Below are 21,383 nucleotides of genomic sequence, written 5' to 3'. Positions count from 1 at the left end.
ATATTCATGAGATGAAACATTCACGGCGTGAATGTACCATTTTTCAGGATCCTCCCTTCGGACTAACTTTCTCATTAACTATCTCCTCCTTGCGCTGCACAGAGGACTTCTCTGAACTCACACCACCTGCTGATGGGAAAGGTAACCGGATGGTCTTTCTCTTTCAGAAACGTCGCTGAACGAGGTAACAGAGAAGCACTGATGTTTTGAAAACACAGCATATGTTCCGTTTGATTTCAAGTGTGGACAGTCTCCTGAAAGACCCGTTCATGAGGAGAAGCTCTTGACCATTCGGCCCTCGGGCTCTTTCCCAAGGCTGGAATTCCCACGGGGCCTCTCAGCCTTCACACATGAGCTTGGCAAAGCAGGGGAAGGCTCCAGAACCATTGGAGAATCGGCCCCACGAAGACTCCAAAAACTCCCTAAACCAGGGAAATATTTCAAGTGTAACCAAAGGCTATGTGTGAAACAGTAAATTTTCTCTCCTGGCTGGACATGTTAAAAACATTTTTGTCTGCCTCTTTATATATGTGTGTATGTCTGTACACGTGTGCAAGTAAAATACACACGTGTGTAAGATTCAGGTGCATGCACACACGTGGCAAGCTCTTCCCGAGAGACCTGTCTGAAACCCACCATCTAAGCCACCGACGGCCCGTTGTTTACAGCAGCAGACTCCGCTCTCTGCTTCCCTGCAGGGTAACTAATTAATAAACTTTCCTTTAATTGAGTTCTGCCTGCCAGGTCCACAGGGATTATTACTTATGTATAAGTAAACAAAAATTTCCATTTTAAACAACACTCTGAATCGCCTTATTATATGTTAAGCAGATAAAAATTCAATGAAGTCAAGTGAGCCCCGGGCCGGGGGCCGCCTGTGCACATCGGGGCCTAGACTCCTCTCTTCCCGGGAAGCAGGGGGCCGTGGCAGGCAGGTGACGTCCCCTGGTCTCCCCCCCCACTCCCCCTCGCCGCCTTCTTATCTACAGATGAGATACATTAGAAAGTAATGAAAAGGGTTTTGGGGAGCCATTAATGGTACTTGCCTTTTCCTTTACCCTGAATTTATTATTTAAAAGCAATTTGCCTTCACGATATATAAACAGCAAGGAGGCGAATGGGATCTTAAATATTCCATAAGTGCCCAGATGTGCTGTGGAGTGACTTGGACAGGGCCCAGCCCACACCTCTGTGAGGCTCAATTTCTACTTCTTACAGTCAAAGTCATTTCATTAACTGTTTATTTTCAAGATTCTTCCCTACTTTCAGTTTCCACATCAAGAGCAGAACCACAAAAAAAAAAAAAAAACAAAAAACCAACAACAAGAAGAAAAACTGAATATAGTTGTTTTCAGCACGGTTTGAGACCTGGAAGGAGAACGAGATTATACTGTCTGCCGAGATCTCTGCTCGGCGCCACTTGGAAGCAATTTGGCTGAAAATTCGTACCTTCTGCAAGTCACCCTCTGCTGAAAGTTCGAGCACCCTCGGCAGGCTCTGATTATTAAAATTGACTTGAAAGAAGAGAACAGCTTAAAAGAGATAAAGCTTAAATAAAATAAAAAAGCAAGCTTCAAAGAATAAAACATTTCTTGGACTCCCCCATTCATGATGGTAAGACACAATCCAGAAAAAACAGTGCGTGCAGAATTGAAAGCCAGCCCCCAGACTGTTGCGGGGCGGGGGGGGGGGGGTTCTGTGTCAAGTTTTAAAAGTCTGGATCTTCTCATCCCTGTCCTAACCCCTCGTTTCCTTCTTTGAGAAAGTTTTTCTAAACGGAAATGCGGTACTCGGGTGTGAGCCCATCACTGGGAATCAATTTCCTCTGGAAGTTTCCCATTCAAACTCTCTTGCTCACCCCGCAGTCAGACCTCCATGACCTTGGCCGGTTTAAGAGCAGTCCGGGCTGCTGCTGGCTGGCCACCCGGGGTGCCCAGTGCCCCACCAGTGAGGCCAGTATCTCTAGACTCCTGGGCAGCCCCCAAGCCCGGGGCATATGGTGAGATCTCAGGCCTGGGGGTGGGAGGAGGGGTAGGGGCAAGTCTCTAGGCTCCGTCGAGAAAAATAAGCAAACAACCAGTACACAAAACCATGTGGGTAAGTCTCCGATGCTTCAAGCCAGATGCAAGAAGCCAGACACAAAAGGTCACACGGGGAATACGGGATTCCATCTAGATGAGGTTCTGGATAAAGGCAAAACTAAAAGGGGTGGTCAGGGGCTCGAGGTAGGGGAGGGGAGCTTTCGGTGCGGACAGCTTTATTCTCTATCTGGATGGCGGCGGGGGACACCCAGCTATACAGATTTGCCAAAACTCATCTAACAACACACCAGCAGGGTAGGTTTTTCTGAATGTGAACTGGATTTCACGAAAACTGAATGAAAGTAACAGGTCATGGCAGACGACGGGGCCAGCGGAGGCGTTGAGACTGGGGAAGGGCAGAGCTTCCACTGGGGGCCAGAGAAGGCCCGAGAGCTGATCCCAGGATACTGGCTTCCAGGTCTTCCAGCAACAGGCAGAGAACTGGGAAGCCCAGCTCCGATCCCGGTTGGATGCCTAACTCAGGGCCCCACCAAGAATTAGGTTTGTTGATTGCCTCTGTGTTAGCCAATTAGCTTCACGATTTCCAGGCCCCTGGGTTAGTCTCCTAGCTTGGGGCTAATGTCCGTTTTCCCAGCACCCAGTGCCCCGAGGCAATCATTTTCAGGGAATACTGGGGGCTGACTGACTGTGTTTTGAAAATTCTTAGAAGTAGACATCGAGAGCATAGGGAAGCTGTCACCCAGCAGTCCAGGCCTGGGGCTCACAGGGGAGAAAGCCCAGGTCAACGGCCTATGCGGCCCATGGTTCAGAATCCCACCTGAGACGCTCCTTAGAGCGTCGAGTCTACAGGGCTTGGCAGGCAAAGGGTCGGGCAACGCACCGAGGTCAGTGCTGGCTTTGTAGTCCGAAGGGACCTGTGTACCCAGCGCACTGGGGTCCCGGGGTTGCCGCTCATCATGGAGCAGGCCTGTGCCCCGGCCTTACAGAGGAATGCCACCGAGGCACAGAGGAAGCCAGAACCTGGTTAGTTATCCCAAAGTCTGATTTATAGGCAATTTAGAAAAAAAATGCTTTTGTTTCTCCCGGGTCCATAGAGTGGACTCAAGCTACTGATGAGTAACCCATCACCAGGGTGCCTGGGGTGTAAATATTGGACCTTCCGGGAGAGCACCTGTAAAGTGTGTGCAAAAAAGATACAAGTCACCTGTAGTTTTTTCCGTTTAAAGTTTGTCCTTGCTCACCATCCTCTGGTAACTGCATTTGTCAATTATCCTCGCCAAGGCAAACCCTTTTCTCCTGGACAGTTCAAAGGAAACTGCAGCCCAGGCTCTCTCATCGTCTGGATCTCCCAACCAGCAGACTCTGCACCTCGCTAAAAAGGGTCAGGGGCGCTTGGCTGGCTTGGTCGATGGACTGACGGGGAGGGGGGCTCCATCTCTGGGTCGTGAGTTCAAGCCCCACGTTGGGCATGGGAGGGGCCAAGGCTGCCCCAGATGATGGGCTGGGCCTGGCCGCGCGTGCACTTACTTCCGCCTTTCCCGCTCTTCTCCATGCGGTACTGGTAGATGTGCAGGGTGAAGAGCATGTGGGAGTTGCGGTGGTCGTCCTCGTCACAGTCCTGCTGGCTGCCCCGGCGCGAGGCGATGGCGGCGTCCAGGAAGAAGGCGGCCTTCTCGGCCGTGGGCGCCCGCAGCTCGCTCTGGTTCTGCAGCTGGAACACACAAGCCGAGAGCTGAGGTCTCTGGCTCTCCATTGTGCAGAGAAGCTGCATGCCTCTCGGAGGCCGGAGATCCTTCTAGAACAAGGGCCTGGACTCATGCGCAGCTGTCTGCTTCACAAATCCTTTGCTGAAAGGTAATACTGAGCATATGTAGTGGATGAAAGCTAGTTTCAGCCATTCCACGGTTTCACGGCGAGTCTTAGCAGGTGTGAAGAGTGTAAGATTGTATCCGAGTGACCAGGGAGCAGGCGGCCCAGCCTGACCTCTGCAGAGCCCTGCAAACCCACACCCTGGGCTATCCACCTACCTAAGAAAACCCGGAGGATGCAATCGCATCCTGCTCTCAAAGACGACAATGTTCGCAGACAGGCAGGGGGCACGATGGGAGCTCAGGCCAGACAGCACTGGCTCCCCCAAGAAGGAAGAGCCAACCCTGGTTAGCTTGAACTCTGCTCCCCATCACTCCAGTGACTTAAGGCCACTTTTAGACTTACATGTACGAGCATAGTTTTAAACAAGATGCAAAAACACCCAACATACTTGAATGTCTCATCTTGATTGTTTAAGGAATATCTATTTTTATCTTTAGTTTCTAAATTCACAATCATGACATATTTAATCAATTAAGAAAGCATTGTGGGCCGTGTGTCTAAATCCTATGAGATCCCTTAGAAATTAGAGGAAACCTTCATTAGAACAATATTATCAGAATTGGAGGGGCGCCTGGGTGGCTCAGGGGGTTAAAGCCTCTGCCTTCAGCTCAGGTCATGGTCCCTGGGTCCTGGGATCGAGCCCCCTATCGGGCCTCTGCTCAGCAGGGACCCTCCTTCCTCCTCTCTCTCTGCCTGTCTCTCCACCCACTTGAGATCTCTGTCAAATAAATAAATAAAATCTTAAAAAAAATTTGGAGCAATACTCCTTCTTGGGGGGAGAAAAGGAAACCTCGGCTGTATTCAAAGAAAGAGTCAGCCGTGTAGGTCTCAGAGCCGGAACACATTCTTAGAATTTTCTATTTCTGACTCTGACTGCACTATCATCCCGAACGCTGAGAGCTGGTCTGGGAGCCCGGCACCTCCAAAATCTTCAGACTTCGAAGAGAGACTCTGTTGTGTTCGCTGTCCTGTACTGACTATGGCAGAAAGACAAGCGAAAGACTTTTTTCGTGATTTTTCAGTAAGAGGAGTTAAAATAGAGAGGAGTTGATGGGTTCTTCTTAGCCTTCAGAGAACCAGGGGTCGACGTGGGGCTTCCCAGGCCGAGTTTTTATAAAAGTGAATGGAGTTGTGAGTGATGAATCACTGAATTCTACTCCAGAAACCAATATTGCACTCTGTGTTAACTAACAACATTTTAATTAAAAAAAAGTGAATGGAGGCTATAGCGTATCTGAACATCTAGGGAATTCTCAGAAAGGGAACAGAAGGCAGGTGCCACCGGACTGAGCTTCTCAAAGTGCAGTCCTGGACCAGCAATATCAGAGTCACATGGGGACTTGTGAGACATGTTTTTGGGGATCTATCCCAGTCCTACAGAGCCAGAACCTGCAGGGTCACGAGATCCCCAGCGACCCATATGCACGCTGAAGTCTGAGGGGCTTTTTTTAGGCACTTGCACACTTGCATGTAATTTACGAGTGGCAAGAGGGGATGCTGGAAAGGTAAGCGGGGCAAGTCACATGGGGCTGTGCAAATCACGACGAGTTTTGCAGTTGGAGGTCGGGGGAGATTCCTAACCGAAACGGAAGGATCTGAGGTGCTCAGAGCACGGGTAGAACAAAACCAAGTGCGAGTATCCTCATGTATGCCAACGGATCCCTCCTGCGAGGAGGCAGGGGCTCATCAAAATGAACTTAATCTTAAAAAAAAAAATCTAGGAAATAAAGCCTGCTGGAGACAGAGAGAGCCGATTCTTCTGGACAGCCAGCAGGGAGCTCAGAGACCTTCCTCCCCCTGCCGTCATCCAGCGAGGGACAGACCCCCACGGCCGTCCTGCGTCACACCCTGCACAGGTGGACGGGAGCTTCTCCGGCCTTCCACAGACCGAGCAGTTATATCGTGGTGCTAATTAGAAAGTGGTTCTTAGTTTTTCCTATAGTGCTACTAAGCCGGCGGCAAAACCAGGGCCAGAAACGCGGTTTATAGAGTCATAAGCAGCTCCCGTAGTGGCTGGAGCCCTTCGTGCAGAGCAGTAAATATTTCGGCTTGCTGTTTAAGCAAAAGAAACACAGGACTTCCCTTTTTGTCGAAAGGGGTGTGAAGAAAGTGAATTCCACCCCCACCCCCCACGATGGCTACAAGGACCGTGGCTCCTGTTCACTGTCCATCAGGTTCAAGGTACAAATATTTAGGTTGGGTGAGCCGATGGCCCAGCAGCTGAGGCCACACAGCTCCCGGCCACCTTAGAGTAAACGCTCACGCGCCAGCCCCGCCTGAGGAGGCAGCCGCGGGGGGCTCACGGGCGCGCACCCCTGCCGGGAGCTGCTCACCTGCGTGCCGCAGATGGGGTCCTCGCACAGGTACACGCCCGGGGACTGGCCGTCCTGCAGGCTGCCCGTGGCCACCTCGGCCAGCAGGTCCCGCAGGTTCTCTTCCTTGCCCCACACCTCCACGGCTGAGATCCGCACCGAGAACCGGGCCCCCGTCTTCTCCTTGCGCTCATTGATGAGCTTGAAGAGCCAAGAGATGGCACAGGGGATGATGCCGAGGTTCTGCATGGAATCGTCCTTTCCGATCATGGTGTAGGACTTCCCTGGGGGGAGCGAGGCAGGAAGGAACGCGGTGTGAGCATGCGGAGGGGGAGGGGGCATTCTATGAAGTGCGCCCCCTCCCCGCTGCCCACTGCCAAGAAGTTGGGGGAAGGAAGGAAGGAAAGGAAAAGGAGGGAAATACTAAGGGTTGAGGACCACAACCACCAAGGGCATCTCCTAGTACTAGGAACAAAGAACGTGAGCACCCAGACTGGAGGACAGGACCTAAGCCTGGACGCGGCTCGAGGACAATCCCAGACACCAAGCGCTATCCAGCTGCCGCCCCGTTTTACACGCGGAGGGAAGGCCGAGATCGTTCATCGCCGTAATGGTTCTTTTTATCACCACCCAGATGAAACCCACAGCCTCGCAGTTTATATCCTTCCTCAAGTTAAATGCGGTGTATATTTTTATTACAGGAGCAAATTCTATTAAAATCTGCATTGCTGCTTTGATCCGTTATGGAGAAGACCGAAGGCAGCTGAAATGAGCTTTTGGTCTCGGCCTCAAACGGGCCCCCCTGACTGCAAGGCTTTTGTGGGAACTTCTGCCAAGGGGCACTTCCGGAGTTCCCCAAATTCCTAACTTCCTCAGACGGCCCCAGGCCAGGATTAAGAAGGCACCTGCAGGGGGTCCAACCATCCAGACCCTGTCTTTTCTCACTTGGCTCAGCTGGAGGCTGGGGACTGAGGCTGGCTGTCCGATGCCGTCCCCAGACGAGTCCTGACACGGTTCTGGGCTTGGCCTGGGGGCTGCTCCTGTGCCTTGTCCTGGGCTCCGTCCACCACTGTGAACCCCAGAGCCGAGGCTCGGCATGCATCCCCTCTCCTGGTGGCTCTCTGGGCGGGCCCCTGACCTGGACCAAGTGGGAGGGACCCCGCCACCCCCTGCTAGAAGCCTGGGTCTCCACTTAGGATGAACGCTACATTTCAAAAGCAGAAACGGTGAGTGGGGATTGTACAGTTGGGCACCTAAAGGAGACAACCTCCCCTTTCATCCGCAGGGGCAGGGACAGAAGACCAGACCGCGTGCCCGGGGATACACGCGGCAGGAACAAGGAAATCGCTCACTGACCCAGCTTGGCGTGGCCGAAACAGAACACGCAGCCGTCCGCCCCGTTGACCACAGATTGGATCACCTCGGCCACGGTTCCAGCACACACTTCAGCCTGGCAGAAACGAGAAGAGACACGCGTGGTAAGTGGACCATTAGCGATGGGAACCGGAGCCCCCTTCCCTGGGACTCAGGTCTTGGGGGTCACGGTCTTATAGGTGGGTCAGGCTGTAATGCCGTTCGGGAGTGCTCAAAACCCTCTGGGACCTCAGCCTCTTATAAACCCGAGCCTTACACACGTGACCTATGAACCATTCTTCCGCTAATTCATGGGGCATTTCAGCTGCTGCCTGTGCAGGGCAGGCAGGAACAGGCTGCCCCAGGACACGGTGCTTTCGTGGACCTCAGGCTCTTATCTGATCTGCCCTTCGTGGCTCCTGGACAAGGCTTTTAAACTTCCCACTGGCCATCTGTTACCTAGATCCTTCACACACACAGGCATGCACGCGCACACACACATACACACACACACACAGCATATGAAATGGACCAAGCTTATTAGTGGGGAAAAAGATGATGGCCCATTTCAGGAACATGACCTTGGAACATGGAATTTCTAATAGAAGCTGGAGGCCTGTGATCTAGGTCTACTTTCTCTCCAACCTCTGGTTCTTCCTCTTTCTTGATCCACGTCCCCTTCTTTTTAAAACCAGCCTTTTCTTTCTCTCTCTGCAGATTCCACGTACGTTATCAAATGTACCAAGGCTGTCACCATGGGGGTTCTTCGGCCGGCTGTGTGGCTCAGCCCCCACACGACTATCTAAATCCCGAGAGGGCAGCTGGATTCCTGATGCCTTTTTGTATTTCCCCACTAAAACCCAGTAATACAGAGTTCTGCAAACCAGGGGAATTCTGCGAATTCCGCGGCTGCACCTGGAGATCCTAGAACCTTCTCTGGGCGGCAGGAGGACAAAATCACGGACAGTGCGCTGTCCCTACCACAATCCGAGCTCCAGGAATCCCTTCGAGGTGTCAGAGTCACGTGCCGCACCCCCACAGCCCGGGGGATCGGAATCCAAGAGCCACGGCCTTGCCAGGAACGGGGCTGCAGGGGTGCGATGGGCCCGAGTATTTGGAAATCGATTCTCTCTCCCAAACCCAAATAGAAAACCCACACTCCCACCCGTTCTCGAGCGTTCTGGTGGTCTCCTCCGCAGCTCCGCTGGGGGCTCCTCTGGGGCCGAGGCTGCTGTGGGGACCGCGGGATCTGCCACACCCCCGGGACCCCTGCAGCGAGAGGCCGGCTGGAAGCCCCGAGACGGATGCTGGAGAATCTTGATGGAATTTGTCACAGGTGACTCTGCAGCGACGGCTGGATGAACTCCGCCTTCTCAGGCCTTGAGAAGCAGGCGGCCTTCCCCAGCACCGACCCCCGCGCAGGGCCGGCTCCGCAGAAGGCCTCTGCACACCCACAGGGGTAAGTCCCCCCCACCCGGCTTCCTGCTTCCGAATGTTTGTGCCCCGCCCCTTTCCCAATGCCTACGATGAAAGCCCACATCCAATGTGCTGGCATTTGGAGGTGAAGCCTTTGGGGAGGTGACGAGGTCACAGGGCTCACCCTCCTGAACAGGATGAGTGCCCTGAGGAGAGCGGGGCACCATGGGCTCCTTGAGGCCCTGTGAGGACACAGCGAGCAGACAGCTGTGAATGAGAAAGGGCCTCTTGCTGGAGCCCGGATCTGCCAGTACTTTGACCTGGGACTTCCCGGCCTCCAGAACTGTGAGAAATAAATTTCCCTCGTTGATAAGGCCCCGAATCTGTGCTGTGTTATGACCGTCCTAACGGACTACGACACCTCCCCAAAGCCAGAGCCTCAGCGGTCTGCCCCGGCGCGGGCAGCAGGTGACCCAAGGGGGCTCACAGGGGCAACGAGGAGCAAGGGCCGTTCTGGTCATTGCTGAGAGCTGATGTCCTGACAGACTGAAGAAAGCCAACCTCCTTGCGGCCTGGGCCTCCCTGGAGGCTGCTGCCCCATAAGCCACAGGGAGGACCTGAGGGCAGAAGCCTGCTGCTCTGCCCAGCTCCTTTCTGCCCCTCGTCGGGGGCTCAGACGGAGCTCGCCGCTGGGGCCCGGAGTCTGACTGTGACCAGCAGGATGACCCTCCCTGCGTCAGCGACGACCGGACAGCACGAGCTCACGGGCTCGGAGCCCTCGCTGTGCTCTGGATCTCTTCCACCAGGCGCCTCGCGTGTCTCAACTTGTGAATCCCAACAGCCCAAGTGAGGACACGGAGGCCCAGAGAGGTCGAGTGATCCTCCCTAGGCCACACCGCCTGAAACCCGCTGGGGAGGACGGCGGGCACGTCGAGCACGACAGAGAATAGAAGGGGATATAGCAAGGCTTCCCTCTTTTATGCCGCAGACTTCGAGGAGAGTCAAGTGGGTGAACGTGTATGAAACTTCCCGGAAAATGCACTGTTCGTAGTGAAATGCCATGTATTCTACTAGTGGCCATTTTAGCAAAACTAAAGCATTCCGAAGCCAGTGTGACTGTAAGCGTCGAGCCTCTGAGCTCTGCCAACCCCGTATGAAATGTCAGCAAACACGAGTAATAAGAATGGCTCCTTTTTTCTGGAATAAACTTAAAACTCATTAATAGTCCACACTGAATTTAGGGTTTGCCTTGGGATGCTTTCAGCTTAGGGAGAATTGCCTTAGAGACGTTTTTAAACCATGATCGTGAAATGATTTGTGGGCCATGTGTTAGACACAACGTCAGGGTCGGACGAGCGAGCCCGTGGGGCGGTGGAACACATTTTATGAAACGTAATAAAGTGAGGGACCATCGGACTGGCTTGCAAAGTGTTTTGTCTTCTCATGGTGAAACTCTTTGGGGAAGCCACCAGTTCAGCTCGTGAATGAACGGAGCCAATGCCGTGTGCTGTGTGTCTGCGGGATAACATCGGGGCCTGAGCGAGCGTCCCCGAGGCCCACGCTCAGATGCAGCACGGAGGAGAGTCACAGGAGCTACTAGCCCGGTCTTCCAGTTCTGCTACAGGCATCAGTGATCCCGATGCGCCCCGCTTTATATAAATCTTGGAAAGTGCTGGAAATTTGTCCAGAAGATGCAGCTGTTGGAGCCCAATGTGCAGGCAAAGTAGGTCACCGTATACCTCTAACTTGGGTTATGGGTCTACTAGAAGCTTCCGTCCTGCCGGCTCCTTGCAGCTGAACCGCACCAGATGGTGCAACTGAATCTTCCAGTAGACATCTGTTCTTCCTGGGATGGGCTCCAGGAGCTCTGGTTCAGGAATCTTGGCACCCCGGCCCCCAAGAAGCCTCCAAGTTGTCATCACCGTGGTGTGGCCATCATTCTCCACCTGGTGTGTGTGTGTCTGCCCCTTGCAGTGTCAACGTGCAGCCCTTCGATTCAGAGGTGGGGTCTCCTCCTACCCCTCAGCCCTGAGCCAACAGAATGCAGCAGAAACGACGGGCTCACAATATGGAGCCTACGTCTCGAGAGGCTTGTATACTTGGATCGTGCCATCGGCGTGACAGCAAAAGCCCCAGGCAGCCCAAAGCCAGCCAGTCCCCGAACAGGTGAGGGCGTCCAGCCAAGACTGCAATCATACGTGAGCTGAGCTGGAAACAGAAGAATGCTCGGCCGGCCCGCAGATTCATGGGGAGTAGTAAGTGCTTACTGTTCTAAGCCACTGAATTTCAGAATTTTAGCGAGGTTTGCAATGCAGCACTGGCTAACCCAGGAGCTCTCCTCAGCCTCTCTCCTTCCCTTCCACGACACTCCCCTGATCTGAGCCACAGACATGTCAGCCTTAGCTTCTCGGCCTCTCACTTGCCCTAGAACCCTGCCTAACTCCAACCCAGCTCCTGGACAACTGCCCCACCCCCCCGCCACCCTTCCCTAAAAGCCCAGGTAGGACTGGTGTCCTCATGGACCACAGACGCCACAGCCTCGATGCAGGCGTTCCTAAAACCCCCACTTCTGCCTTCAATCTCCTGCTCCTGTAAGCCATCGGCAGACTGGCTCCCTCTTCCTTCTCTCCTAGGATATGTTTTATTAAGATCCCAGCCCAGTGATCCTGCCCAAAGAGGGACACCAGTAATTTAAAAGGGCCGAGCTACTCGGGGGAGCCCTGAGTGGTTTCCAGAAGTTGTCGGGCTGGAAGGACGCACAGAGCGCCCTGGGAGACACCCTTCCGGCTCATAGGCTCTCACGATAGTCAAAGCTTCTTGAAACCCATCAGCGTGGCCTGAGCCCGAGGGGACGGGAAGGGGGACACCCACCTGAGACGCATCTTGTGGAAAAACAGCATCAAAGGCGAACATCTTAGGAGGAACCTGGTTGCTTCTCTTTTGGAAGACGTTCTGACCTCCACACGTCAGGGGGTCGTACAGGGTGATCTGCTTCTTCCGTGGGTCCACCTTTAAGAAGGAGCTGGATTCCGAGGATTCTCGAGTCAGGGTGGGGCAGATGCGGAGCATGACTTTCACCTGCCGAGAAACAAGGGCAGGAAAGGACCTGGAGTGAGATGACCGGATGCTTCTGGAAGGGTCAGCGAGCGCGACGGCAGGGAACCTTCCGGTAAATGATGAGGAGGGTCAAGGGAAAACTAACTTATTTTTAGCTACCAGGTGGAGCCTTTTGATACGTCCGTTGCTTTATTACAGAAATGGAACATCATGTTGTCTCGTTATTAATATAAAGTGAAAACCAAACGCTGGTGGCCCACGTGCAGAGATGCAAAGGGTTCGGGACGGCTGAGGTCTCGGGGCGGGTGGAATTTCCCTGGAGGAGAACTCGCAGATCAATAACCCACGGACATCAAAGTTAGCCCCGTAATTTACTCTTGGCCTCTGCCCGTCCAGACTCTCCGAGACAAAAACCCACAGCGATTCGCGTCATCGTTAAAGCCGGTGAAACGGCCTCTTGTTAACAGCCAGCATTTGAAATGTGTCCAAGGAGCAAGGGTGATAAAAGATTTGTTGGAAGCGTGTTATTTGGGACCCCATTAAGTGAGTGCGCAGAAGTTGTCATCTCCGGGAACGAAAGCGCGCGCCGGCAGGAAACAGGGGCGGCGCCCTTACGCCGCCTCCCGCGTCATCGAAGACAGACCAGACGCGACCACCACCGCCCGCTGCGCCCCTGCAGCCACGTGGAGGACGCACAGACCTACAGGCCTGCCCGCGAGCCCCACGGTGTGCGGAAGTCAGGCTGAAGCCACGCACACACACACACACACACACACACACACACACACACAGACACGGCTCTGCAGGCGCAAGGCCTGGGGGACCTGGGCAGCGTGTGGTCCCTTCCCAGCCTTTGTCACCGTGTCGCTAGCTCAGTCCAAAGGGGTTGAGCACCTGCTGTGTGCCAGGCCCTGGGCTAGGTAGGCACTGGGGACGTGAAGGGTAGTGATACATAGAGCGGCACGCAGACAGACAGACAGACAGACGAGACAGGAGGTTTTCGTACTACCACGTGGCGAACCCCGTAACAGTGTACAGGGTTCTTTCTAAGCTCCTCTCTCTCTCCATCTCGCCTTCCTCATCGGATCGCCTGTCAGGTCTGACGCATGTCAGTCGTGCGGTTTTGGGGAGAAGGGTTGTGATCTTTTTTAATGAACTATTCCGGATGTGTAGAAACGTCGGGATAACCTGCCCTGTGCGACATGGATGAAGGCTTCTTTCTGCTTGTCTTTCTTCCTGTCTTTTTCTCCCGGATCTAGGGACCCCGTGTCGCGGTGGGAGGAGCCCATGGCTGGGATGAGGTCGCCCTCTCGGGATTGCAATGCCGGTTCTGCCACCGGGAGGTCTGTGATGACTCCTGCACTTCCGGGGGGTCTTCCGTGTGCTGGGCTGTGCTCTCAGCGACAGAGCGTTATGTCGTCCTCCTAAGAATCCAGCGCCTTGGCACACTGTCCGGATCTTACAGATGAGGGAACGGGTGTTCTGAACTTGCCCCCCTCCCTGAAAGCGTGGGTGGTCACCCTGCGCTCTGCTCCCATCTCTGTCTGACGCCAAAGCCCGTAACTTTTCCCATCACAGCCACCGCTGCCTCCCCTACGTGGTCCAGCCCCTCAGAGCCTCAGTGTTCCCACCTGCAGAATAGGGACAGCGAGGCTTCTCTCATGGGACTGTGGGGAGAATGAAACCTCCCAGGCTTGGACAGTGAAACAGTCACTGCATATACGACCATAAAGCTCCCGTCTACCTTCTCATTCGGCCAGCTTTCTTGGTCGCCGTGAATGTCCCCGGTCTTACTTCAGCTTCACTCATTCCCACCGCCCCGCCGCAGTGACGGCCGCGGGCTCAGGGCACCGACTCGGATCGTGACTTGCGGGGGGTGTCTGGGAGCCTCTGGGTGTTCTGTAAGCGAGTCCCCTCGCCCGGCCTCTGAGCCGTATGAGTCAAGGATGAGGCCACGCCAGGCAGAACTGATGGAAGTCACACGACCCACTGCTTTTCTGTGTCACAATTTTGCATGCGCTTTCGGGGTAACTAAGCGGTGCTGAATGTAAGGTACGAGCTAATCCAGACCAGGGTCCTCAAGGAGAAGCAGGAGAGAAGGGGCTGAATTAGGGAGTCTTTTGCCCCAGGGGAATGTTCCTGCACCCTAAAGAGGTTCCAAGCCTGCACTTGCATTTCTGGGGACAGGCTGAAGGTCACGGTGGCTGGCCGTTTCCACACGCCTGAACTCAGGGTGGGGGGCAGGGGAATGCTACCCACATTCTTTCCTTCACAATTCATTTCAATAAATGGATATTTATTTTCCCCTGAAAGGAAGGAAATGGGGTTTTTCTGCTCGACTTCCTTGGTGTCATTATCCCTTCCGTCCAGCACGCCGCTTCCTGCTTAATCCTCTGTAAGTAAAGTGCTTCGCAGATACCACTTGGGGGCAAGACTATTCCCCGGACTTCTTGCCACGAGTTCTCCCTCCGGGGGCCGAAGCCAACAGGTTCCCGGCAGCACCGACTTCAGCCCCTCCTCACCTGGCAGCTCTGGGGAGTGGAGGGGGTCCCTGCACTTGGGAATGTGCCCACCCTTCTCCCGGCTCTCAGGGCACGGGGGATGGTCTCTGATTCCTGTCCCAAAGGGCGAACCGTCAGGATGAGATCCAGGAAGCCAGGGCACAGCCTGAGTGGGGGGGGGAGGGAGGGCTCGACACCCCCATTCGAATGATAGGAGACTGGCGCTTCCTGGCCCAAGCCCTTAGGGGTCAAGACCCCACTTGGCCTCATTTATGTGATTGCTCAGTGGACAGCGCAGTCAGCTGGCACTCAGGGTGGCCTTGGCCTCTGTGTCTTGCTCATGAATCATGGCGGCCCCTCCCCCTGGAGGGCATGAGGGACAGAGGGTGGCTCTTGGAGAGACTGGTCGGGAGAGGCGGAGCCTGGCGCCCGAGGTGGGCCGACGCTCCATCAGAGCAGAAGACATGGCCATGCCGCTGGTCACCAGGACATGGCACACACCTGGGGGTCTCCTCATTGCCCACCCCTCGACCCACAAGCTGTCCAGTGAGGGGCTTTCTTCAGACACGAGAGCAAAGGAAGGTTTTGGGCAAATGGGACCCTTGGGGGATATCTCTCACCATTCAGAGAAGACCACAGAAGGTGGGGAGGGGTTGGCTTAAGCTCCTTTGGGGGTCCCTATAATGAAGACCTTCAAGAGACACATAAGGAAACAGTGACTTGTCCCGAGCCACGTCCCGGCCACCGCCAACGCTCGAGGCATGAGGGTCAGTGAGAATATGTTGTTTTGCCACCAACAAGGTTAGAGGCTGCAGAATACATTAAGCACTAATCAGCTTTTCCTTCGTTTGCATTTTTATATTTTGAATCTCTTTATCCTGATGTCCATGGTCACAAACGTTCAAGAATCAGGTCAGTAGAAACGAGTCAAGGTCAAGTCAGAGCAACCTAACAAGAAGCACCATTTGGCACCATTTTTGTCTTCATCCCAGAGGATCAGAGTTATCTTTAAGCCTTCCGTATCCAGTTTTCAGTTCCTAACATGTGCCTGGGAAGGATTCAAGGCCAATCGGAGGCCAAAGTCATTGGTTCACCAAAGTCCACCAACAGGAAGAAGACCAAGAAAAATGAACCAGTGAGATAGTCAAGGGGAGTCTAGAGCAAAGGACTTGACCCCTGAGACAGAACAGCCAAACCGTAGAGCCCGTCAGCATCCCATGAGTCTGCCAGGATCCCGCATCCCTCCTGCTATGTGGGGCTGATGCCAGTGGCAGGGAGGCTGGGGCTCCTCGGGACGAATGTTAGCCACGGAAATAAGATCTTCTCTGCCTCTGACAAGAGGAAAGCCAGAGTTCGGGAGAAAGACAGAGTTGGCGTCCGGGTCCGGCCTCATGGGAGTATGTGGGGGCAGTGCTGTGCCGGTCTCTGAGTGCACCAGGACGCCTTCCCTGGTTTCTGCATATTTTCAGATGGGGTTCAGCTTTTGAGGGACAAAGGAAGGACAACAGAAGGGTCCAGTGCCTATCGTGAGCCCATCTCCTTTCTTACAAGTTCCAGATGTGACAGGCACACAGTGAACTAGGAACCAGGAGACTGGGTTCTTGTTTGTTTGTTTGTTTGTTTAATGATTTTATTTATTTATCTGAGAGAGAGACACAGCGAGAGAGGGAACAGAAGCAGGGGGAGTGGGAGAGGGAGAAGCAAGCTTTCCGCAGAGCAGGGAGCCAGATGCAGGGCTCGATCCCAGGACCCTGGGATCATGACCTGAGCCGAAGGCAGATGTTTAATGGCTGAGCCACCCAGGCGCCCCAGGAGACTGGGTTCTAGTCCAGATGTCCCCACCACGGAGTGGCTGTGTGACCTCAGGTGTGGGCCTTGGTATCCTTATCCCTAAAATGGGCCTGTCGTGCTATCCCCTGCTCCTTGAAGGACAGTTGGGAAGCCTACAAATGCAAAATATTATTCTCAAAAGAAAGAAAGGATGCATATTCCTCACATCAACTAATAGAAAATAGACTTTTCTATGTCAGATTAATCACGTCAGAAGTTTTTCTCCTAGGCTTAACTTTTAAAGATTTGTGTTGTTTTATTTGAGAGAGAGTGATGGAGAGAGCAGAGGGGAAGGGCAGAGGGAGAGAGAGAGAAAGTCTTAAGCAGACTCTGCACTGAGCACGGAGCCCGATGTGGGGCTCAATCTCACCCCCCTGAGATCATGACCTGAGCTGAAACTAAGAGTAGGACACTTAACCAACCGACTGTGCCACGCAGACATCCTAAGCTTCATTTTAAATAATTAAGGCAAGAAAGTCTTTCATGAGCACGCACGTACATGGTGACATGAGAGATGAGATAAATTAATTTCCTCCCCACCCCGCCCAACAAATTAAAGACTATGTGGTCTGCTTACAACTTTTGCAAAGATAAGAAATCCCTGTTCAACTTTTAATCTGAATACCTAAAATCTAGATGTGGTGTTTCCCTTATTTTATTCCTTTCTTTTCTGTCTCGATAAATGAGCTGGGTATGCTCATGTTGTCTCTCACAGCCCATCATCCCTTCTGGAAGGTTCTCGAGGCATTCTGAGGGAGATGACTGGAGGGACGGGAGCCAGAAATGGTGTGTCCTCACTCTGCATTCTTCTCAGCCAACTTGATTTTCTGATCTACACAAAATTCAGCAACCCTCCGTGACCTTCCATACTTAGGACATTCTGACAAAACTAGGGTAAAAGATTCCGGTGAAGGTCTATTTTCTAAAACACACCACAAAGGATTTAGGGTGTAATATTCCAGCTTTTGTTCATTCATTCATTTATTAGATTTTATTTATTTATTTGAGAGACAGAGTGACAGCATGAGAGGGGAGAAGGTCAGAGGGAGACGCGGACTCCCCATGTTGCTGGGAGCCTGATGCGGGACTCGATCCTGGGACCCCAGGACTGACCCGAGCCAAAGGCAGTTGCCCAACCAACTGAGCCACCCAGGCGGCGCCCCTCTTCCAGCTTTTATTTAAGGAGCCCTTTCCTCTCTATAAGCTGATTCTCTCACTAACCCACCGCTCACACACCGGCCTCCATTTGTCTGACTTTCCTTCCCCTTTTTGATTCCCTCCGCGTGCCCGCGTGGCCTGACGGATGAGTGCGAGGCAAAGAGGTTCCATAAAGGGCCAACCTACAGCTGGGCTTTACAAACGGAGACAATTTAAATACTTCTCCGGTAAAATGTTTAGAAAGAATCCGAAGTTGCTCTTTCTGAATGCAGATCTTGATTTCACGTGACTGAAAGGCTCCAGGAGTTTCCTGGGAAGCCGCGGGGGTCGTGTGTCAAATAGCAGTTGGTGTCAGAAGTCTTGAATGGTCCTCATCCCGGAGGCTGTGCCCCCTGAGTTTACAGGGGGAGCCTTTACAACAGAGCTGGCAGAGCTGGGGTCCATCGAGGCATACTTAGCTCTCGTCTAACCCCAGCTCAGGCGTCACTTACAGGACAAAGCCAAATAGGACGGAATTTCTTTGATTGAAACACTACAGTCAGCCTCCATGCTCTGGTCAAGGTTCAGGGGGCTACTCCGCTGCAGGAGGTCCAGAGCAATAGGGTCTAGCTCCAAGTTTGGGGGGAAGGAAGGCAGACGCCAGGAGGCTGAGTGCTGCCCTCCCGCGCCACCGCCGGACCTATTCCAGGGGCGGGTCCACTCTGTGTCAACAAAATCAATAACACTTGGCACCTGCTGTCGGCACGTGGCTGTAACTTCTTCACAAATGCTGCAAGTTTTGTATTTATAGAGGATTTTCTCCCTTCTAGTTTCCACTGGAATCCCTGCAGCAGCTTTACTGCGGAAAGGTTCATATGATTGTCCCAAGCATCATCCCTCCTTTATGACCGAGGTGGGTTAGGTAACGGCATGCTGGGGACTGCCATGACTCGCCCAAAGCCAGCAGCCCGCGGAGCCTCCTGGGTCGGGTGGAGCCAGAGAAGGAGCCGGTCCTCCCCCCAGCCGGGCTCTAACCCGATCAGCGGGGCTGGGCCGGGGCTGAACCAGTTTGGGGGAAAGATGCCTGCACTGGGGCTGCTGGCTCCGCAGAGGGCCCAGTGGGTGAGCCCATGTGGTGCTAGACAGCAGTGATGCCACTGATGCCACCGGGGGCGGGGCTGCGGCGGATTTACGTTATTAAAAGCCAGGCTGGGAAAGGTGACAAGTGGTGGCACAAGGAAGCTAAGTGTGAGACCAGAAAATGGAGCCCAGTAATGAGACACGCTCACTAAGGAAGTGCTTAGGGGATGGAGGAGGAGGAGGAGGAGGAGGGTACGTCCCCAAGCTCCTGGTGGGCGCAGCTGTCGGCAGGGCACGCAGCCTGGAGGGGAGTCTGCAGCCCGGGAAGGATCCCTCCCCAGAGAGGCGAGAGGCGCTGCTCCTGGCCAGGCAGCCTCTGGGAGCGAGGTCCCTCACGCCAATTAGCAGGCTGCGGGGAGAGCTGGCCAGGCTCGGAGGACGGAGACGAGCCATATTTCAGGGGCTGGGCTGGAAACGGGGACTGAGCAGCGTGTGCAGCAGCGGCCCCGTCTCGCAAGGCAGCAGATCTGGGAATGGATTTCAGATGGAGGAGCGGGTTAAAAACCCGTCCAAAGACACCGTCGTTCTTGGGACCAGAGTGACGTGGGATATGGGGTTCTGAGGGGTCCTCGAAGACGAGCAGCTCCAAGGTTAAGGTCACACACTGTCGGCACGTCCTCCCTACGGCCTGGAGGCTGGGAGGCAGGCTGTCCGGGTCTGAGCTCTGGCCCTGCCGTTCATGGGCGTGTAGCTATGCACCAGGGGCTTAACCTCCCACGCGCCGCCTCCGGAAACTCGTCCTAAGAACAGCTCTCCCCGGCGGGGGTGTTGTGATCGGAGAAAGAGCAGACGCCTAGAGGACCCCTTACAACTCTGCCTGCAACTGCTACCTGCCACTAATGAGTGTTCAATAAATTCTAGCGGCTAGGATTTTATAGTAATTGTATTATGTGATCATATATTAATACAATAAAGCTTTAGTGTTTTACACATTTATAATATAAATTTAAAAATTATGATTGTTGAGGGCGTGTGAGTCTGCTGGAAAGATCCTGAGCTTGGAAGTCAGATGCCAGCTCTTTCTAGCTGTGTGACCATGACGTATGACTTGAACATAGTTCTCTCACCAGTATAGGGGGCATAACCATCACCTGGAAAGATTTACGTGACTAGTAGGCAGACAATCGTGCTACACACTTGGCACAAAGCGTCTCTAGAAGGACGACCGTCACGGTGAACCCTCAGGAGCCTCGCCCAAGGTCATGGCTCTCAACGATCCCTTCCACCGCCTTTCACCTTGGCGTTCCAGAGACCTGGTCACTGGACCCTTCCTGGTTTAGGCCACACGCACAGGCACGAGAGGCCGGGAGAGACAAAGTGTCCTCGCATCACGCAGACTTGCCCGGGGCCCCCTGGTTCCTACAGATCCCAGGCAAAGCGGGATGTCCAATTTCCCCCCGCTCTTTCTTTCGTCTGAGTTTTGGTAAATTCTGGGTAAGTGACAAAGGGAAATTTTTCTGAACATCGGGTAGGAACTCTGCTGTGGTTAGCTTATGGTTAACGGTGGTTATTTTCTCTTTTGAAACACCCTTCAAGAGACATAATGGACTTTTGGAGCACATCAGCATGGGCCCTCCTCACATTAGAATTCTTTCTGATGCACTCGGCTTGGCACTTACTGTTAATAAGAGCCCATTCACCCCTAAAGCTCACTCATGTGTTACGACCGCAGAGCTAAATAGTAGGTCTGTTGTTAAATAGCAAACACCCGCGGAATGCCGCATCTGCGTCCGACAGACGCAGACCCCGTCTGTCACCAGGGAGGTGCTGTCTGGTTTTGCAAACAACAGGACCAAGGGAACATTGCTATCCTTTTTTGCACTTGATTATCAATATGAATATCAATATCTCATATTGATTATCAGTATGAAAACCTCATTGTGCTAACCTGACCCTGACTGTCGTGTCTTCTGCACCTCGCTATGGGGGTCCTCCCAGCCCCCAGGGAATTCACCACCTCACGGCTTCCGGCCTTTGACCAAGGTAACTAACACCTGGAACTCTGAGAAGTCAAGTAACCCAGGCTAGTGACCATCTAGAAATACCAGCTCCAGATACGCCAACAGAATTCGGTACAGCGCCGTAAGAAACCACCTGGTTATCCAAAACGTGAAGACATGAGCCATAATCATCTCATAATTAGGTGTATATCTTTCTGGCATTCATTACTGAGGACCCTTTTCTATAGAAAGCTGTCATCTAGGAAGACTGTTTCTGCTGGCTCCCAGGTTCCTGAGTACGTACATCTCCCACAAAATGGTAATCTTCCTCCAGGTGGGACCACATGTGGATGAAACTTGAACAGAGCCTTGGGGTACTGGCGTGGCCTGGGTTCTCAGAGCTTCCTGGGGACAGATGTCAGGTGAGCCAGATCGGAAAGAACCCCTCCATTCAGCAGTAACGCTTCTTCTGCCTAGACCACTTGCCTGGTGGTGGGAGAGAAGGCGTCCTTCTCGGGGTCTTCAGGAAGGTGGGTTCGAAGCTCAGTGGGGAGTGCGCTCCTTAAAAAGCTGAGATAGGTGCATTCTGGGACTGGACTCTCGTCCAGCCTGGAACCCGGTAGCCCCGGTTTCAAGTAAGAGGAGAACGGGCCTTGGAGGGAACTTTGGGGTCGAGAGGTTCAAATCTGGAACAGGCGTGGGTAAACTTTAGGAAGTTGGGTAAATGTACTCGTATCGAAGCCTGACGGGCACTCGATGGACTGGCAGCCCACACGATGCAGA

The 21,383-nt window shown here is 53.6% G+C and overlaps 1 protein-coding gene across 2 annotated transcripts in view; it reads right to left on the bottom strand.

Annotated features, from left to right (window-relative positions):
- The window catches only part of KIF26B (kinesin family member 26B), a 416,715-nt gene that overhangs the window by 60,947 nt on the left and 334,385 nt on the right, over positions 1–21,383 (bottom strand). For both annotated transcript variants that reach the window (XM_044267071.1, XM_044267072.1), the window contains 4 exons: positions 11,867–12,073; positions 7,583–7,676; positions 6,248–6,510; positions 3,570–3,753 (listed from right to left, as the gene is read on the bottom strand). In XM_044267071.1, the coding sequence (XP_044123006.1) occupies positions 3,570–3,753; positions 6,248–6,510; positions 7,583–7,676; positions 11,867–12,073 (748 nt within the window). The remainder of the gene's footprint in view (positions 1–3,569; positions 3,754–6,247; positions 6,511–7,582; positions 7,677–11,866; positions 12,074–21,383) is intronic.

The sequence above is a fragment of the Neovison vison genome, chromosome 10 (assembly GCF_020171115.1).
Source record: "Neovison vison isolate M4711 chromosome 10, ASM_NN_V1, whole genome shotgun sequence".
NCBI lineage: Eukaryota > Metazoa > Chordata > Mammalia > Carnivora > Mustelidae > Neogale > Neogale vison.
Note: the sequence above shows the minus strand (reverse complement) of the source record. Positions and strands in the feature narration are given on the sequence as shown.